Source organism: Thunnus thynnus, chromosome 10, assembly GCF_963924715.1.
Source record: "Thunnus thynnus chromosome 10, fThuThy2.1, whole genome shotgun sequence".
NCBI classification, from domain to species: domain Eukaryota; kingdom Metazoa; phylum Chordata; class Actinopteri; order Scombriformes; family Scombridae; genus Thunnus; species Thunnus thynnus.
This window is the reverse complement of record NC_089526.1, coordinates 16,696,635-16,713,692: the sequence shown is the minus strand read 5'-3', so window position 1 is coordinate 16,713,692 and position 17,058 is coordinate 16,696,635. Positions and strand designations below refer to the sequence as shown.

The 17,058-nt window shown below is 43.2% G+C and overlaps 1 protein-coding gene across 2 annotated transcripts; it reads right to left on the bottom strand.

Moving 5' to 3' along the window:
* Positions 1–150: 150 nt before the first annotated feature.
* On the bottom strand, positions 151–15,950 carry virma (vir like m6A methyltransferase associated). Of its 2 annotated transcripts, none has more exons than XM_067601564.1 (27): positions 15,836–15,950; positions 15,253–15,365; positions 13,089–13,175; positions 12,031–12,079; positions 11,782–11,944; positions 11,526–11,645; positions 10,414–10,665; positions 9,120–9,850; positions 8,754–8,891; positions 8,439–8,665; positions 7,767–8,294; positions 7,488–7,642; positions 7,295–7,377; positions 6,681–6,774; positions 6,112–6,500; positions 5,862–6,017; positions 5,457–5,692; positions 5,118–5,367; positions 4,805–5,022; positions 4,566–4,695; positions 4,121–4,264; positions 3,878–4,032; positions 3,450–3,546; positions 2,424–2,590; positions 1,946–2,295; positions 663–809; positions 151–548 (listed from the first exon to the last, which is right to left on the bottom strand). In XM_067601564.1, exons 1-27 carry the CDS (start codon positions 15,896–15,898, stop codon positions 337–339), a joined length of 5,454 nt encoding a protein of 1,817 aa, XP_067457665.1. In that variant the 5' UTR covers positions 15,899–15,950; the 3' UTR covers positions 151–336. The 2 variants fall into 2 exon arrangements, with proteins under 2 accessions (XP_067457665.1, XP_067457666.1); XM_067601565.1 differs by having other exon boundaries at positions 10,444–10,665.
* Between the last annotated feature and the right edge of the window lie 1,108 nt (positions 15,951–17,058).

Below are 17,058 nucleotides of genomic sequence, written 5' to 3'. Positions count from 1 at the left end.
ATAATCTTTTTCCCTGTGTTGTTTTAATGCTCAAAGTTAGTTCAAGTTTGACTTTTTTAAAGAATGAAACTGTCAATAAGGACAAAATGTTCTCCGTCTGTTGTGGTTCATTGTTCCATCTGTTGATTGTTTAAAAACACGAGTGTAAACTCAATTTCTATGATTTTATTCTCTGAATATAACTCATGATAACAAAACAAAACATCAACACAAAGTCTGTACGTCATTGTGACAACATCATCCCACCATGGACACGTTTCCATGGAGACAGTACATAGAATATCCTGATTGGTCCGTTTGTTGCCGTGAAAGGCTGCAGTCATTGCCCAGGTGACTTTACCTGGTGAAGGAGCGAACGTGTCTACCCCTCCCACCTCCGCTCCCTCCCCCGCCACTGAACTTGCTCCCCTGAGATCCTCTGCCTCCTCCTCCACCTCCCCCACCTCCTCCTCCAGCACTGCCGCCGCCTCCTCCCCCGCTGAGCCACGACAGCCCGGTGCCTCCTCTGCCCCGCGGAGCACGATCCCGTGGAGCCAGACGATATGCACCTGGGAAATGGAGGCAAAAACGCCATATTTTTAGTTCAGTGATTAGAGGTTCATATTACAAAATCAAGTAAAAACTGTAAGTGTGTGTGTGTGTGTGTGTGTGTACGCGCTTACTTGCGGGCGGTTGTCGGGAGGGCAGAGGTCCTCGTGTGAAGTTGCTCTGGCCTCCGCGAGGTTCACTGTAGGTTCCTCTGTGAGTGACAGCTGGGACTTGGCCGCTCCACGATGAACCTCGGCCTCCTTCTCTGCGAGTGTAATTACCTACAAGACCGTAAAAGGCTTTATCACCCTCTGCTGGCCAACCTGTGGTTCAGACCTGCAGTGTGCCCAAAACCCAGACTACTATGATATAAAGTATTCTATTACTTTGACTTAACTCGAGGTCCACTTACTAGCTTTCTTGGTCTGGAGTTTGATCAGTTGTCGTCACTTTGTATGTCTGACCACCTGTTATTACCAGACTGTTCCATTTGAAGGTCGCATGATGACAACTGAGCAAATTCTATCTGCTGATGAAGACTTTGAGATGCAGCTGAAAGCTCTCACTGCTAGTGAATTTAAAAATAGTGAGTGGGCCTTTCATGCTGAAGAATACTAATAGTATTAAGTATACGCTATGTACTATCTTTATAATATACTATTTTGGCTAGAATTAAACTGCAACATTTAGTAATAACGTGAAATGATGTGTAATGTGAAAGGCAAGTGCTACCAGAAAGTGATAAAACTGCAAATTCTGAAAACAACCATAAATCTTTAAAGTTCACTAACAGCTTGTACAAAGAACTTATCAAGTCATTTTTTGTTTCCTCTGCTCTTACCTGCACTGTCTAGAGCTGCAGCGATTAGTCAATCTACAGAAAATTTATCCCCACTATTTTGATAAACGATGAATAATTTTGAGTTACTTTTTTAAAGAAAAAAAATTCCAAATTCTCTGATTCCAGCTTCTCAAATATGAATATTTTCTGGTTTCTTGAGTCTTCTATGACAGTAAACTAATTATCTTTGGGTTGTGGACCATTTGATTGGGCCAAAATAAGACGTGAGGACGTCACCTTGGGCTTTGGGAAACCATAATCGACATTTTCTGTCATTTTCTGGACCAAATGACCAAATTGATTAATTGAGAAAATACTTGACAGATTAATCAATAATGAAAAACAGTTGTTAGTTGCATTCCTGGTGTTGTCACACAAGAACTGTGTCCTTCAACAACACAATGAAAGTGTAAGTGACACGTGACTAATGTGTGGACATAGCTGAGGCTGAACTAACTTGTAAGATCAGGTCTTACTGACACAAGAACATTTTTTTATAACATGATCATGGCAGGAAGGATTGTATGTGGCTGAAACAGTATATGTGTGTGTGTGTGTGTGTGTGTGTGTACTTACCAGATAGTAGTACACCTTTAGGTTGTGGTGGAGTGAAAAAGCGAGTCTGGCTGTGAAAGGTGGCTCTGCCTCTGTTACCAGTGAACAGTCCTCTGGTGGGGGGTTTGGGGGAGCTCTTGGGTGGCCGTTTAGGTGGCAAAAGCCCAAGAGGTGTTGTAATATCTTTAAACTCAGCTGCCACAAAGTCATCCACATGCATACTGGGAGGACGGGAAGTGTTCTGTTTGCGCTGACGGAAGATATCATGGGGTCGAGAGACATTCTGTCCAAAACCTCCTCGACCTCCACGGCCGCGCGGAGCAGCCATGATGTGGGCTCTCTTAGCAGGCTCAACGTAGTCTGATTTACCACTGCAGGGACAACAAGGGAGTCGTTATTCAGTAAGTTGATTAAAAGAAGCTGAAACTTTATTGACAATGTTAATTGAGTGAAAGGCACACAGAGCAGATATGAAACTGCATGGATGGGAGTTTGGTACCTTGATGTAATAAACGTCTCGTGCTTGTGTTTGCCGAGTCGGAAGCCTTTCGTAGCCTTAGTGTGACCAGGAGATGAGGGCTCAGACAGGAAGGAGCGCTCCAGCTCTGCCTTCAGGTCCAGTTCTGGACAACACTCCTGAGCCAAACCCACCAGATCCACCTTCACCTATGACAAACGTATAAATATTTTATGTTTCCAAAATGAGCCCATTAACATTGAATCATTTATCTGTTCAGTTAAAGTCCCCTTAAACTCCTATGCAAACTATTGAGAAAAATGTAGAAACGAACAAAGTTTTAAAACACAACTGAATCAATGTCAGAGGAATCTTGAGAGCTTGGGAGGCCAAGTCTGAACGTGAAAATGTTTTATTTGGACATAAATTAAGTTGAAGCTGTTATATATTTATTTTTTACACAAGAGCAGAACACGACGCTTGCCTTAGGGTTGAATTTCATGAGAAAGTAGTAGCACAGAATGAGAGACATTCTTGCAGCTGGTACTTTGAAGAATAATGCACTGTAAAAGTTTGCAAAAACGCAAAATAAACATGTTCTACAAAAGACTGAAAAACCCAAGATTAATGATGATGATTAATGATTTTTTTGCCATAATTGTGAAGTCCTAAATATATCCAGCTTTGTGATTCCTGCATCCACCAGGGTTCCCACACATTCTTAAACATCAAATTCAGGGACTTTTCAAGGACTTTGAGGGCCCAATTCCCTCAAATTCAGGGACCCAACACGGCATAGTTCATAGGCACAGATCAAGGTTAATTACTGTTACAACACAGAATATTTATAATGAGAGGTAGCAGGCTTTCCATAACCTCACAGACTATGAGGTCTCTTGTAACAAAATATGTAAATTCAAGCACTTTCAATGACCCATGTCTATTTTATGTCTACTTTAAAGAACTTTCAAGGCCTTGATTTTATTTTTTTTTTTATTTTAAAAAAAAATCAAATTCACAAACTTTCAAGGATTTCAAGGACCCTAGGGATCCCAGATACACCCTTACCATGTCAAGGTCCTGTTCTATGTCGTCAGTTTGGAAGGGAGAGAACCACAGAGCCTTCAGCTGCTCATCCAGAGCTTCTGACAGAATGAACACCGTCCTACAGATTAAAAAAAAAATAAAAAAATTATACAAACAGGAAATACTTAATACTACCTCCAGCGATTCTTCTTATTTTGTACAGAGGTGATGCATCAGTATATTTAAACATCTGTATCTGGTTTAGTTGTATTTTCAGGGAGAACCGAAGCACATAAAAGTCATGTTTACACCACTTTGTTATGAATATCTGAATATAATATTCTGTCATTTTGAATTGACGTTCCCTGTGCAGGATGGTAACTTCCACCCTGTGATTAATGACAGGAAATAAATAAAGACAAAGAAAAAAATTATAGAAAAAAGTTATTTTGTATCATCAGAGGCCGTACCTGTGATTAAACTGGGCCCCAAGTGTCTCAGGTGCTGGCAGAGTGGGCTCAGTATCAGCTGCAGGAGGCGTGTCTGTGGCTGTCTCCAGTGTCTGCCTCAGAACAATCACATTCTCCAACATCGTCTCCAGTGAATCATCTTCTTTACATAGTTTCTACAGACACACACACACACAGTTAGTTACATTCAAAGGCGGCATCAATCCCTACTTTGTAAAAATGTTATGAGTGCATCATTTGTACCGTAATCTGTTTCTCCAAAGTCGGTAGCGGATGTGACTCCGACTCTTCCCACTGCAGCAGAGATTTCATCTCAGAGGCGGTCAGCAACCGTGGAGGAGGAGCGAAGGCAGATTCCTCACCGGACCCCTGACCCTCCTCACCACACTGGATTAGGACACAGACAGACTCATGACATAGATCCAACTATCACATACTGTATGCAACTCTGCAAGAGATACAAACTTTCAATTTTTTATTTATTAGTGATTTATTTGCACATCCCACATGTTTCTAACTGCTCCCTACTGAGCATTTTACCAATATTATTACACAGTTACTTCTAAAGCATGTTCATTTGTGTTTACTTCTGCGTGAAGCTTAAACCAGATTTAAAAGCAGCTTGAATGTTGTTAATTAAATAGTTAGAACACAGTTAAAGAATTACACACATCTAAGCTACACTCACCATTGATTCTGTGTTGAGGATCTGTCTGAGGAAGTCCAGCAGAGCTGAGAGCAGGTCTGCTGAGTCCTTGTTAAATGACACCAGTCTCTTCAACAGCGAGTACAGCTCTGCACTGTGCTTCTTCAGAGCTCTGAAACAAGGTTAAACATTTGACTTCAGTCTTCTTAGATCAAGAAAAGGGCACAGTCACAAGTAGAAAGCGAAGGGATAATAAATGGAGACAGAATATTGCCACTTACACTTTGAGGTGGTACAGTCCATAGTCGTGCTCTGTGAGGAATGTCAAAGTCCTGATACAGGTGAGAAGAAGTGGGACACTGCTCTCTGCATTTCCCAAAACCTCCAACAAGGCATTGCACACTGATGACATGATCTCTCGTCCTGGTAGTGCATTGGCCAACTGTTCAGCCTCTGACAAACAGCTTTCACCGGGTGGAGACACCACCAGAGAAATGTCCTGGTGAAGAAAGTGAAGAATATTTATTCTTTATTGTTTTCCCTGTACAGATTTGTTTGCACTTTGTTTGGTTCTATGTGCATTACTTTGTTTACCTGGTCACACAGTGACTGTAATATTGTCCCCACTAGTTCGCTGCATTGCTGCTGTTGTAAGGAGTGGACAGTGGGAGGAACCAGCAGAGACAGCAGCAAGGGGAACAGATCTGCCAGTTGTTCGTCTCCAGACACAGACCCAGACAGCAGGTGTAACGCAGCGCTCTTACAAGCTCTCTGTGACACCAGTGCATCAGTCAAAGAAAGCAGACGCAGGACCTGGCCCCAGCACACACCTTTCCCCTCCGCCCTGCAGTTGGCACACATTATGTACACTTACAATAACAATTTACAGCAGAAACACCAATATCCGAGTGTGTATATGTGTCCTTCACTCACAGCTGCAGCTCCTCCAGCAGCAGCTCCAGTAGGGTCTTCATGATGAGTGTTGCGGTGGGTGAAGACAGGTCTGCCAGCTGAACACACACTCTCCTGAGCATGGCCAGGAGGGGAGGGCAGCTGGTGGCACACACACACCTCAAAGCCTCGGAAAACACTTTCCACTGTGCCCGTATGTGCATGCTCCACAGCTTCCTCGTGTTTAAGGCTACAGCCACATCTTGGACTGATATCACCTATGGAGCCAAGAATATCAATATAAACATGTACACCTAAGGCAAAGCAAGTTTATTTGTATAGCACTTTTCAACAACAAAGCAATTCAAAGTTCTTTAAATAAAAATAATCATCCAAAGAAGAAAGGAAGTACAGAATAACTAGGTGACATACAAAGAGTTAAGGTACCTGAGTGCTTTGCATTGGCAGTGGAAGAGGCAGGAGCTCAGACAACAGCGTAAGGCCGGAGAACAGGCCTTCAGGAGCTTTCAGCAGGGATCCTAAGACCTCCTTTAGCATCAGAGACCACGTGTTGCTGGCCAGAGTCTCCTCTGTATGAGTGACCTGCAGCAAACATATAAAATGTCTCAGCATGACACTTTCTGTACCATATTTCTTACTGAAACAAACATGTCTGTATTCTCGCTTGTTCACACACCTCTTCATTGACACCCTGCGTAAAAGTGAGCAGTACATCGACAATAAGCGCCTGCACTCTGGTTTCCTCCCCGTCTAGACGTCCAGACGCAGGGATGGAGCACACAATCATGTGGAGCGTCACCAACACACTGGCCACGCGAGTGTCCCTGAATTGAAAAGCTCCCCCGCGGAGCAGCTCTGTCAGCATGGTGCGCAACAACCGGAGTGTGCTGATACATATACTGAGGATCATGCAGCGCTGTGGCGTGGGGCCCATGTGTCCGTGCACGCGCCACGGCTGCAGCAGTACGCTGCACAGCTTCTGCAGGACACGCACACATGTATCCAGACCCTCGCCAGAGAACAGCTGGACCCCTGCAAGACTCCACTTGAGATCCCTCTGCTGACCTGCAGAAATAAAGAAAACGATGATGAAAAATGTGTAGAATAATAAAACTACAACAGCCTTTTCTTCTGTAAACACAGAATCCAGTTAAATAACTTGATATTACACAATTTTTTAACTACATGTAAAACCTTGCAAAAAAATAAGACAATTTGACAACTGAAGAAACATTTAGTTTTTACCCTCAACAGCAGGTGGGGGGCAGGCGACATGACAGAGGACCCTGAGAGCAGTGACGAGCCCAGTTCCCTCAGCAGTCAACACATTTTCCACATTCTAAAGTCAAGAGGAAACAAATGTTAAAAATGACATGTAGCACTCTAATTTGCATATAGCCTTGACTCAAATATGCTACAGAGCAGGAATAGGTTTGAGCCGTTTAGACTTGTCAGAGAAGCCCTGCATTCCAAGGAGAGATATATATGGTGGCTTTGAGGTACAGTAATAGATGATAATATACAGACAGCTGAGTTTGTGACTTGAAGAAATACTTCCTACTAGTAACAGTTTTTGTTTATGTCAGTGTTGTTTAAGTTGTTTGTATGCCTATGTAGGTTACTCTGGGAAAGTTAGGATGAGACACCTTTATTGCTTCACTGAAAGAGTTACCATACTCCCTGAATTAAAGGCTATAGACAAATCATTGGCATCCACCCACTTCTAACTGAATTATTAGCACTCAGGAGTTATTAGGACTGTCTGCAGGTAATAGAGGAGGATGAAAGCTCAGACAGTTATGGAAAATGAATGAATGTTGCTTTACTTCAGCAGTATATATTGAGTGGGAGATCTGTACCTGTTTGATGTAATCTATGAGGGTGGGAATGCTGCCGATCTCAAAGCGTAATTTCTCCAAAGGCTCCAGCCATTTACTGAGCTCTGAAGTACAAAGAAAGATCAAAACACCAGTCATCAAAAGAAGACATACACTCATATCATAAACTGTCTTATAAGGGATGATATGTGAATGGTAGATAAGTAATACTTACCCTGTAACTTGGCATTGGTGTCATCTGCCTTGGCTAAAGAGAGCAGTGGAGCGGCATACTGTTCCATCATCCGCAGTTCATTAGAGCTCTGCGCCACCAGTAACACCAGCATACAGGCATAGTTATACGTCACTGCTTTGCGAGCCTTGGCTTCACTGCAAGAGAAAAAGACAAAAAAGTGAAAATATGCTCACAAATCAACTTAAGATTTCTGGTTTAGTGCTTTAACAAAACCAGGAAACTACAGACAGAGACACAAGGAGAAGAAGACGTTCTCACCCCTGTCCATCCTTGCTGTGGTGCTGAAGCAGAGTGATCAGACAGGACAGGTTGTTTTCCAGGCTGAGGACGTGGGCCACGGCGCTGCGGCCAGTCTGGGTGAAGGTCATCAGGTAGAGAGCATGGAGCATGCCCAGTACCTCTGCATTGTCACCTTCTTCTAGCCCTGCTCCCCCGTCTCCTCCTGTGGCTACATGGCTCATGAGCTCTGACACACCCTGCAGAGCATGCAGCGCCTGCATCAGCCACACACCGAAGCCCTCTTCACCGAACCCGGGCCCCGTGAGACTTCCCTCTCCTCCTGTAAAGGTGGTCTCCTCGCCCTCAGCCTCGGCCACAGATGCGAGGAGACGCAGCAGCAGGCTGGTGGGAGTGGGCTGGGCGAGAAGGAAGAGCAGACCTGACTGGGTGAGCGACAGGAAGCGTAGGAGCTCTTTAATGGCTTGGGTGACACCTAAGTGCCCGGCTGCTGCAGCTGCTGACAACACCACTGTCGTGCTCTCCAGGAAATGGCATGCATGCATATACCTGAAAGAGGGCAAGTACAACATTATAAATACAATCATTGATTTACAACCAGTTTTATAACTTTTAGACTGACTTTCTAAACTGTCTGAGTTTCTGCATTGTGTCAGTTTTGAGCTTCAGGGCCACGTGTGTCTGAATGTGTACCTGTACAGCGCTGGGTATGGGTCATCCCTCTCCTGTGGTCCTGTTATTCTTGCAGTAGTGGGGAAGGCTTTTCCAGGTGGCTGCACCATGCAGTGACTGGCGGTCTCTAGCAGGTGATGTAACTCCTCCAAAACCCCTGCCAGCCTATCAAGCTCTGCCTCGCTCACAGGGGAGGGACTTAGTGATGGCTCTTCTTCCATGGGGCTCTCAGCATCCTCCATCTCCTCCTGAGGATGATAGTCAGTCAAGAGCTTTGTGAAAAATATTCTTAGTCTTTAAAGTTACAGACGTATGTGTGTGTGTGTGTGTGTGTACCTGCTGTGGTTCACTCCACGCTGCTGCTGTTCGCTGCAGGTCAACCAGCACCTCATACATGTGGCTTTTCTGTAATATGGCGTTGCCAGCTGTTATGACCCTCACTGTTTCTTCACGCAGGTACAGCTGGACTAAATGCTGTAGAGAACAAATAGTTTAGTGACAGATATTCATGAGGCAAAAACACTTCACAATCAGTTCAATATGTGTTGTATTTAAGGCATCATCTCAAGTGGTAGCTGGGTGCACTTTGCAATTGTATTTTACAGTGTGCGCAGTAATAGCAGATCAAGGAAATGCTTGTTAATGCGTACATTAAAAAAAAAGCGACAAACAAGACAAGACTGTATACTTTGTGCCCCTAACCTGATAGCCACTCTTGTCTGACTCTCCAGCGTGTAGGAAGGCCTCCACCCCAGCAGGAGCACTAGTCAGGGCATCCAGAGCTCTCAGGATACTCAGCTTTAGTGTGGAGGAGACATGGTCCCTGTGGAGCAGTTCCAGCAGGACACCCAGAGCCCCATCACGCAGCAGCAAGGTGAGGCCCTGCGGACACTCTGCCAGGTATGATGCTAGCTTGGCACCAGCTTTCAATTGTCTGAGGTTAAGAGCAATTGGTTGTGTGAGAGCAATCTCCATACTCAGAGCTTGGAGAGCCCACTGGACTAGTACTCCAACAGGATCCTCAACCTCCCCGTCTCCCTGTTTAATCATGTAAGCCAACCCTTTGGCTAGTAGTCCAGGTGCTTCTTCCAGAGCCGTGACCCAGCGTGCGTCTCTGTCCTCTCCAATGCTGGTGAGCAGCTCTTTCAGCTGGGAAACGGCCTCAGCTTCCTCTCCGACTGCTGGTCCCTCTGGGCCGCTGGGGTCCCTGGGCTCCTCCACACTGGCCTTCTCAAACTGGGTATCAAAGCGAGTTTTGTATGGAGGGGTGAAGTAGAGAAGTGGTCTGAGTTCTCGCTCATAGGGGTCATACTGGACTGGTGGAACAGATGCCAGGTCCTCAGGAGTGTAGTCCATGTCAAAAGTGGGCAACTTGAAGCTGCCATTATCCAGGTCATCCTCGTCGCTGGAAATCTGCTCATAGCCGTCATCACCTAGCAGGGCGGGAGAGACAAAAATGAGAGGAAAATTTTACAAAGTTTATCTACTGTAAATAAAATGATTAGAGATATTATTTGAGATATTAAAAAAAATGTGCGAGAATGAGGAGGCCAGCGACTACTATATACTCCCTTGCTTATTCATTCAAATGCATACACTGACAAATCTACTCACACATGGCAGCATCACTCCACACATGCAGGGTTAGTTTGACATGCAGGATGTGATTACAGCACAAGCATCAGCCGTGGCTGTGAGGATGTGTGAGGTAGACCTGCACCTAACAGCTTATGAACGTTGATCATAAGCCTTCAGAGAAGCCCAGGCGGGCTAGCTGAGAGTTTGGAGCATCCAGCGATCATAGATGGCGGTAGCATGCCAGAGCACACACTCTCTCTCCAACTGTCACTCAATCCCAAATGGACCCTGCTCCCGTGGCCTGCTGGGAAGTCTGATGACTGCATGTAGTGTTGACTTTGTGGTACCAAAGGGGTTTAGGGCTGCACGTCCATTTGGGATTGTAGACTATCCTACTCTCACAAAAGAACTCCCCTACCTTCCTCCATTTCCTCTTCCTCGTCCTCACCCTCATCTTCCTCCTCTTCTTCCTCCTCCTCTTCCTCCGGAGCACTGCCCTCGGTCCGTGCGTCTTCTTCCTCCTCCTGCTCCTCTTCTTCCTCCTCCTCCTCGACTTCTTCCTCTTGTTCGGCGTCTGAGTACGTTTCATCAGCAGGCAGCGACCTCTCAGGTGACACGGCCTCCAGGTAGTCGTCACGACCCTCGCATGGCTCATCTTTGACTACGCCCACTGTAGATGTCACAACACAGTCCGGGGGGCACAACATTTAGCCAAAATATCCACACAGGGCACATACACACATGCAAAAACCAAGCACTCATCTACAAAAGAAAAGGTATACATATCCAAAACAGCTTTTATATTAACCAATTTACAACACAATGTACCTTAATGTCAACTGTTCTCCAGAGCATAACGCTTTTTCTGTATTTTTATATGTTCCGTATGTGGCAGGCAGCCACTGGTTTCCATTAATTTCAGTAAACTGTGAAAACCAACATGCTCGATATATATAACCCATCATTATCATGATCATCATCATCATCATCATGCTGCCTTTTACCTGTGCAAGAACACAGCAGCAGACTGTCCAAATACAGTTAATCTTCACTTTCAAACAAATTACCATCCAAAAATAATGTAACTGACGGAACAATCTGCAATGTGACGCTCACTGTGATGTCCTACATTATTCAAGCAAAGATTAAATCTGCAGGTTTATATTCATTTTGTATTGAAATAAATGAAAACAAATGGGTACCAACCCCAACAATGTTAAACTTTAAACATGAAAAACAATACTATGACACTATATAATATAGCGCTACAAACAATGTGACTGAATAAATGCAACTGATCGTAAAAACAATTAATTTTTTTATGGCGCTGACAAAGTAACTGTGAGGTAACCCATGTGGGATTTTCTCTAAATATAACTTTCAGATTTAATTGAAAAGAACAATTGATGCTACATGTAATTATTAGAAATATTAATCTAACGAAAGCAGCATCTCTGTCATTGTTGATCAATCAAGATCTAACAGTGGCTGATATAATGTGATAGCACAGAGCTAATATACAGTTCTAACCTGTCACTTGGACCTGCTCCTCATCATCATCATCCGGAGGTGGAGGCCCAGGTGGAGTCCGAGGCCCTCTGGGTGCTGGTCTGGGTGGGCTGCCATTGTATTGGTCGTCTTTTTCCCACTCTTAAAAAGACAAACAGCACAATAGATTTAGGGTACAACAAACAAATCAGCAGAAAAAACTGTTTAGGAAAAATAGTTTCAGGAAGTTGGGTGTGAAAGTGAGAGCACTGAATAGTTTCAGTTTAACAATGGCCACCTTGTTTAACAATCCTTTTGGGCCCGCTTGGCTGTTGGGGGGGTGGGGGTGGTGGAGGAGGGGGCGAGTCTTGGTCATGTCCGTGTGAGCGCTCTGCTGTACCGTACACAGCTACAGTCAGACTGGTGTACCAGCCACGCAGCACCAGGCCATCTGTGTTTACCTGCACAAATATAAACCCCTCTAGTTACAAACAAGTCAACAAAACATATATAAATCATCTTGTTTGAGGACAAAACGTCTGCTTACCTTTCCACTGGGTCTGAAGACGATGGACTTGTTCTCATCATATTCCAGACTGAGGATAGAAAGCGAGACAGGGCAGATTAAAACAACACTGCCAGAACACTAACTAGAAGGTGCAGTTAGAAAGCAAATATCCACTAACTAGCCTATTTTTTTTCATAATTAGTCTTACAAGATTTATATTGAAAACATAGCATGTAAATGATGTTTAATAGTTATCTTTTCAGTCCTAGATATCCCTCTTTTCTACCAGCACATAATTGCAGTGTAATTATGTCTAAAAAGCACTGTCTTATCATAACCCATCTCTCTCTTCCCTCCACTCTCCATCACTCTCTACTGTCTAATAAACCCATAAACCCCCCCTCGAAAAACATGCTAGTATCCTGGCTGGCCTTGCAGTCTAAGGTACACATGTAACTGTGATATTCTGGATTCCAATTTAGACAGGGCCCTTAGTAAAAAGGAAAAACTGCCTTGAAAAAAGAAAGAAAATGGGTCAAATTTGTGTTTAACATTGGGAAGATATTGTGCCAGCAATGACTAAGGTAAAACAAACTCCTGTCAACGTTCCCAGCAGAGATAATAACTGGGGTGTGTCATATTTACAGTTTTCAACCACTCTTACACAATGGACACTTCTAAATACAAGTTTACGCCCTGGTGCTACTGTTCTGCTGTGCACACCTCTGTTATTATGAGGTAAGTATAAAAATGCTTGACTCAAACATTCCTCTACTCATCTTTTTCACTGGGACCTATAAGTTTTTGTGTCACTCTCAGCTACAGTGTGGGTGAGGTTGAGTTTCTGGAGAGACCAGTTAGCCGGTATAGGAACAAAGACACCTGAATATGGGTGGGTGCACTCACACACCCCACCGGCCTCTGAAAAGGCCTCAGATGCTACCATGACTGGTTCTACAGGTCAGACAGATGTCTACATCTTAAACACTTTGGAGATGTGGGCAGGAAATACAGAAATGGAGAATGAGGGGAGGCTCAGAGGGATACAGAAACAAAAATGAGAAGGGGGGAAGAGAAGAGCAAAAATGCATTCTGACCTGCCCAGTCTGTGGAAGGTGGGGCTGTTGGGTTTGGGGACATTATTGAAGAACAGCTCCAACTGGAAAGCATGAGGAGATGTCTCCCTGGAAACAGAAACAGAAAGACGCACTTAATAATGAGTCAGTTGACTGTCAGTTCCGCAACAGGCTTCACTGGGATTGAGTTTCACATCAACATAAAGGAGCCACATAGATTTGTCAACTGTGGTAGCTAACCCTTTAACATCTCTGGGTGTGTGAGGCCATTGTGGACAATGTTACAATCACTGAGGAGGACTGTTTTATGGACATTTTCACATGTTTTCTGCATCAATTTGACAAAAGTACTTTGATTTGTCAAAGTAATTTGCAGAATAATCCGAGAACGAAATACCTATCTGGTTGTTTTGTTCATTAACAATTTCTTGATTGATTTTTCATATAGTTTAGTGTATCACAATTAGGGTTGGGCTAATGGGCGATGCCATCATCCATCGCCGATGGCTGACAGTTATTGACCACTGATGGCTCCATATTGGCCACCCCTAAATCAACACAACACAAAGGCCTGATGTGCTCAGGTTAGTGCAGTGTTGATCACTGACTGCGTTTACATGCATAAAATATTCCAGGTTTTGCCCTTATTCCAAGACTATTCCTACTAAGCTGTTTACATGGCTAATGAAAATGAATATTCCACCAGTATTCCCGTTTACATGCAGATGGTTTTCAGGGTTTCCCACTGCTCTAGTGGAAACGGGAATCACAAGACCTCTGCAGGCAGTGAAGTAAACCAGCGAGGTGAAAAACATTAGTGAGCTGCTGCCTGATATTTATAAACGATATTGATATGACTGATATTATAAATTTATAGTAACAGGTACATCCAGTACATTAGTTGTCCCATTATGTTTAGGCCACAACACTGCTGTGTGTTTTTGGTGCGTCACACCAAGTCGTCACCGTCAGTCAGGATAATAACCAATCCCCTCTGTCCGTGTCGTGGAGAAGGCATGCTCTGTTTTTCCAGCCTGTCCTGAACAGCTCTCCACTCTCCTCTCATTCCTCTCCTCTGTCTGCCTTCCTGCTACAGCATGTGTCATTTTGCCTGCGCAGGGGTAAACAGGCAAGAGGGACATGTGTCGCAAATGGCAGTAAAAACCCCAACTGAGACGCACATTCCAAATGCTCTGTATGCATGACCAAAGAATGCTCCTAAAACCTGAATAATATCGACATATCCCACATGTCTTGACTGGAAAATGCTACTGTCGGAATAAGACCTAATATTCAAACGGAAAATGCTGTTTACATGACCTGTATCAAATTCGGAATACTGTAATAGTCAGAATAATAGTGGAATATAAGTTTGCATGTAAACGTAGCCACTGAGAACATCCAGTCAGTTAAATTACATCACACATTATCCAACAGGTTCAATGGGAATCAGGACCTGCTCAACAATGGAGCTCAGGTGTCGCACTCACTCACACAGTGGGCCTCTCTATTTCCTAAAGGCACATTCATCAGAGGTATCTGTAGCACACTAACATTTCCAGAGGTTATATATCACCAGCAATGAAGATAAGGATTTCCTGCAATTAGGGATGCACCAATCCAACTTTATCTATCCCAATATGTTTCCAGTACCCCAAAACTCAGGATATCTGTTGATGCTGATTACCAATCCAGTGCCAGCACTCGGGTTTTCCAAATTAAAAATCTGTATACCATCTGTGTCATGTTATTGAAATCATTTAAATGTAAAACTGAGTCGTGGCCCCCAGTGACTGAATGAATGTAAGTGATTTTTTTATATTATAATTGTAAATATTTTATTAAATGCTCTAATTAGAACTTGAGCTTGAAGAATGTATGTGTAGTTTAGTGAAGTTTATTAGGTACATATGAACTGAAACGTCAGCATAATTTTTTCCTCTACCTAACAGTTATTATACTTAGCATAAATAAGTTGGACAAGAAACATCATAGAATTCAACAGCACCAAATTAAATGACCATCAAGTTGAATCAACAAGTCGATAAAACAGCTTCAACAGTTTAACCTTTATGCACATAAGTGTTACTACAGGTCTCAGGAACTTGTTTAAATGCACTTCATGAACTGGCCACTTTGTGTTTGTGTGTCACTGAGTGATTTTTGAGTGCATTAAAGCTCTTACCCAAATGCTCTGCTGTCAGGTAAGTTGCTGTGTGCTTTGATTCCTGGAGGAATGACCCGCACCTCTGTGATCAGCACCGCGCAGGGAAAACGCACTACATCCACGTTGGTTAACTGTTGGTGCATTGAACATAGGTATTAACACAAGAGGCAGAGTACGCCAGATATTTAGACAACACAACATTTTAACTTAATCATAACTAACACTTCAGACCAGCACGATCACTTTTGCTTCTCGGTCAGATGTAAACAACTTCAGACTTTAAAGTTAGCATTAGCCAGCTGGCTAACTAGCAAACAAACTGCACGGGGAGGCATCAAAAAATGCCAGCATGCAACTATATGATTAAGTTAACAAAATTACGTTAAAGTGGTGTATTTGCTATGATTTGGTGCATAACTTGGCAAGTGTGCGGTGGGAAAAAAGGCTCCGTTATCGTTATAACCGTTAACCAAGTTAGCATAGTTAGCTCGGAAGTTGCGCATCATTCTCCAAAACTCTTGAATATAATCGATGTGAGTTTTGGATGCAGGTAGCTCTGAAGTTAATATACAAGCGTGTGTTGAGGCGTCAGGATTATTACCTCTGCACTCTGATGCTTGAACGTATCTAGAAAAAGAAGCTCCGTTGAAGTGTCCCCCGCCATCGCTTTCTGCTGTCCGTCGGGCCAGGGGTCAACTTCCGGCGGGGAACACTTCCGGGGTCGCTCTGATAGGAAAAAAACTTCTTCTTCTTCTTGGTTTTTAGTGGCGGTTGGCGTCCAAAATATCGCATTACCGCCATCTACTGGATTTATGCTAAAATATCCACTGACTAAATAAAATAATAATCCCTTCCCATCTATTTCTCCCTCTGCTACAACCTCTCTATTTTTCAGGTGTTTGAGAGAAACTAAAATCTTCTCTCAACAGCTGTTGGACACCTTCTCCAGAAAACTCCCACAACACCCAGAAATCTCCTTGCTGCATCTACAGTTATGTAAATTTTCTCATTACCAAAAAAGGCCCAAAGGATCACCTGATCCTTACAAAAACAAAACTCATCATGTTTTCTGGATGATTTGTCCTCCTTAGCTTCTTGTCTCACATCACAATATTTCTTACCTACTTCCTCATGCTTAAGTCTCTTGATTAGATCTAACCCTGATTATTTCTGCCTTCCTTCCTCTCTTAGGACAGTTAACCTCACATGATGCATGATACCCTTCACAAAGAAGACACTCTGGATCGTTCTCACAGTCTCCTTCACATTCGTTTTCCCCACATTTACCACATGTGGCAAGATTACTCCTACATACAAAAAAACTATGACCAAACTTCCAACAATTCTTGTTACAAAGGTTTGGGAACTGTGGTGTATTTTCATTAAATGTCATTGGTGTGCTTAAAGACAATATTAAGCTATGCAGATTGATTTTATAAGTTTATAAGCAATAAGGGCTAGTGTGATACAATTTGTATTGGTGTAGTTATAATCTCATGAACCATATTTAATCACACTGTACGTATAGAGGCACGGTAGAAGAATCATAATCATACACTGGAGAAATTTGAGTGTGTTTGTATTACATGTCACTTTGCTTGGGTCTGCATTAAAGTCTTCACCTTTTAAAAAAAATACTCTCGGGAGGAGATCAAGAAATAAGGGTGTAAAATGACTAGAATAACTTATAAAAAAATAAAAGGCCAGAAGACAACTCGGCAATAATGGTGTAAAATGATTCCCAATACTTATATAAAAATTGGATATAATCAGGTAGAATTGAATATGCCAGTACATATCCTCAAACAGCTCAAAACCTGTTTT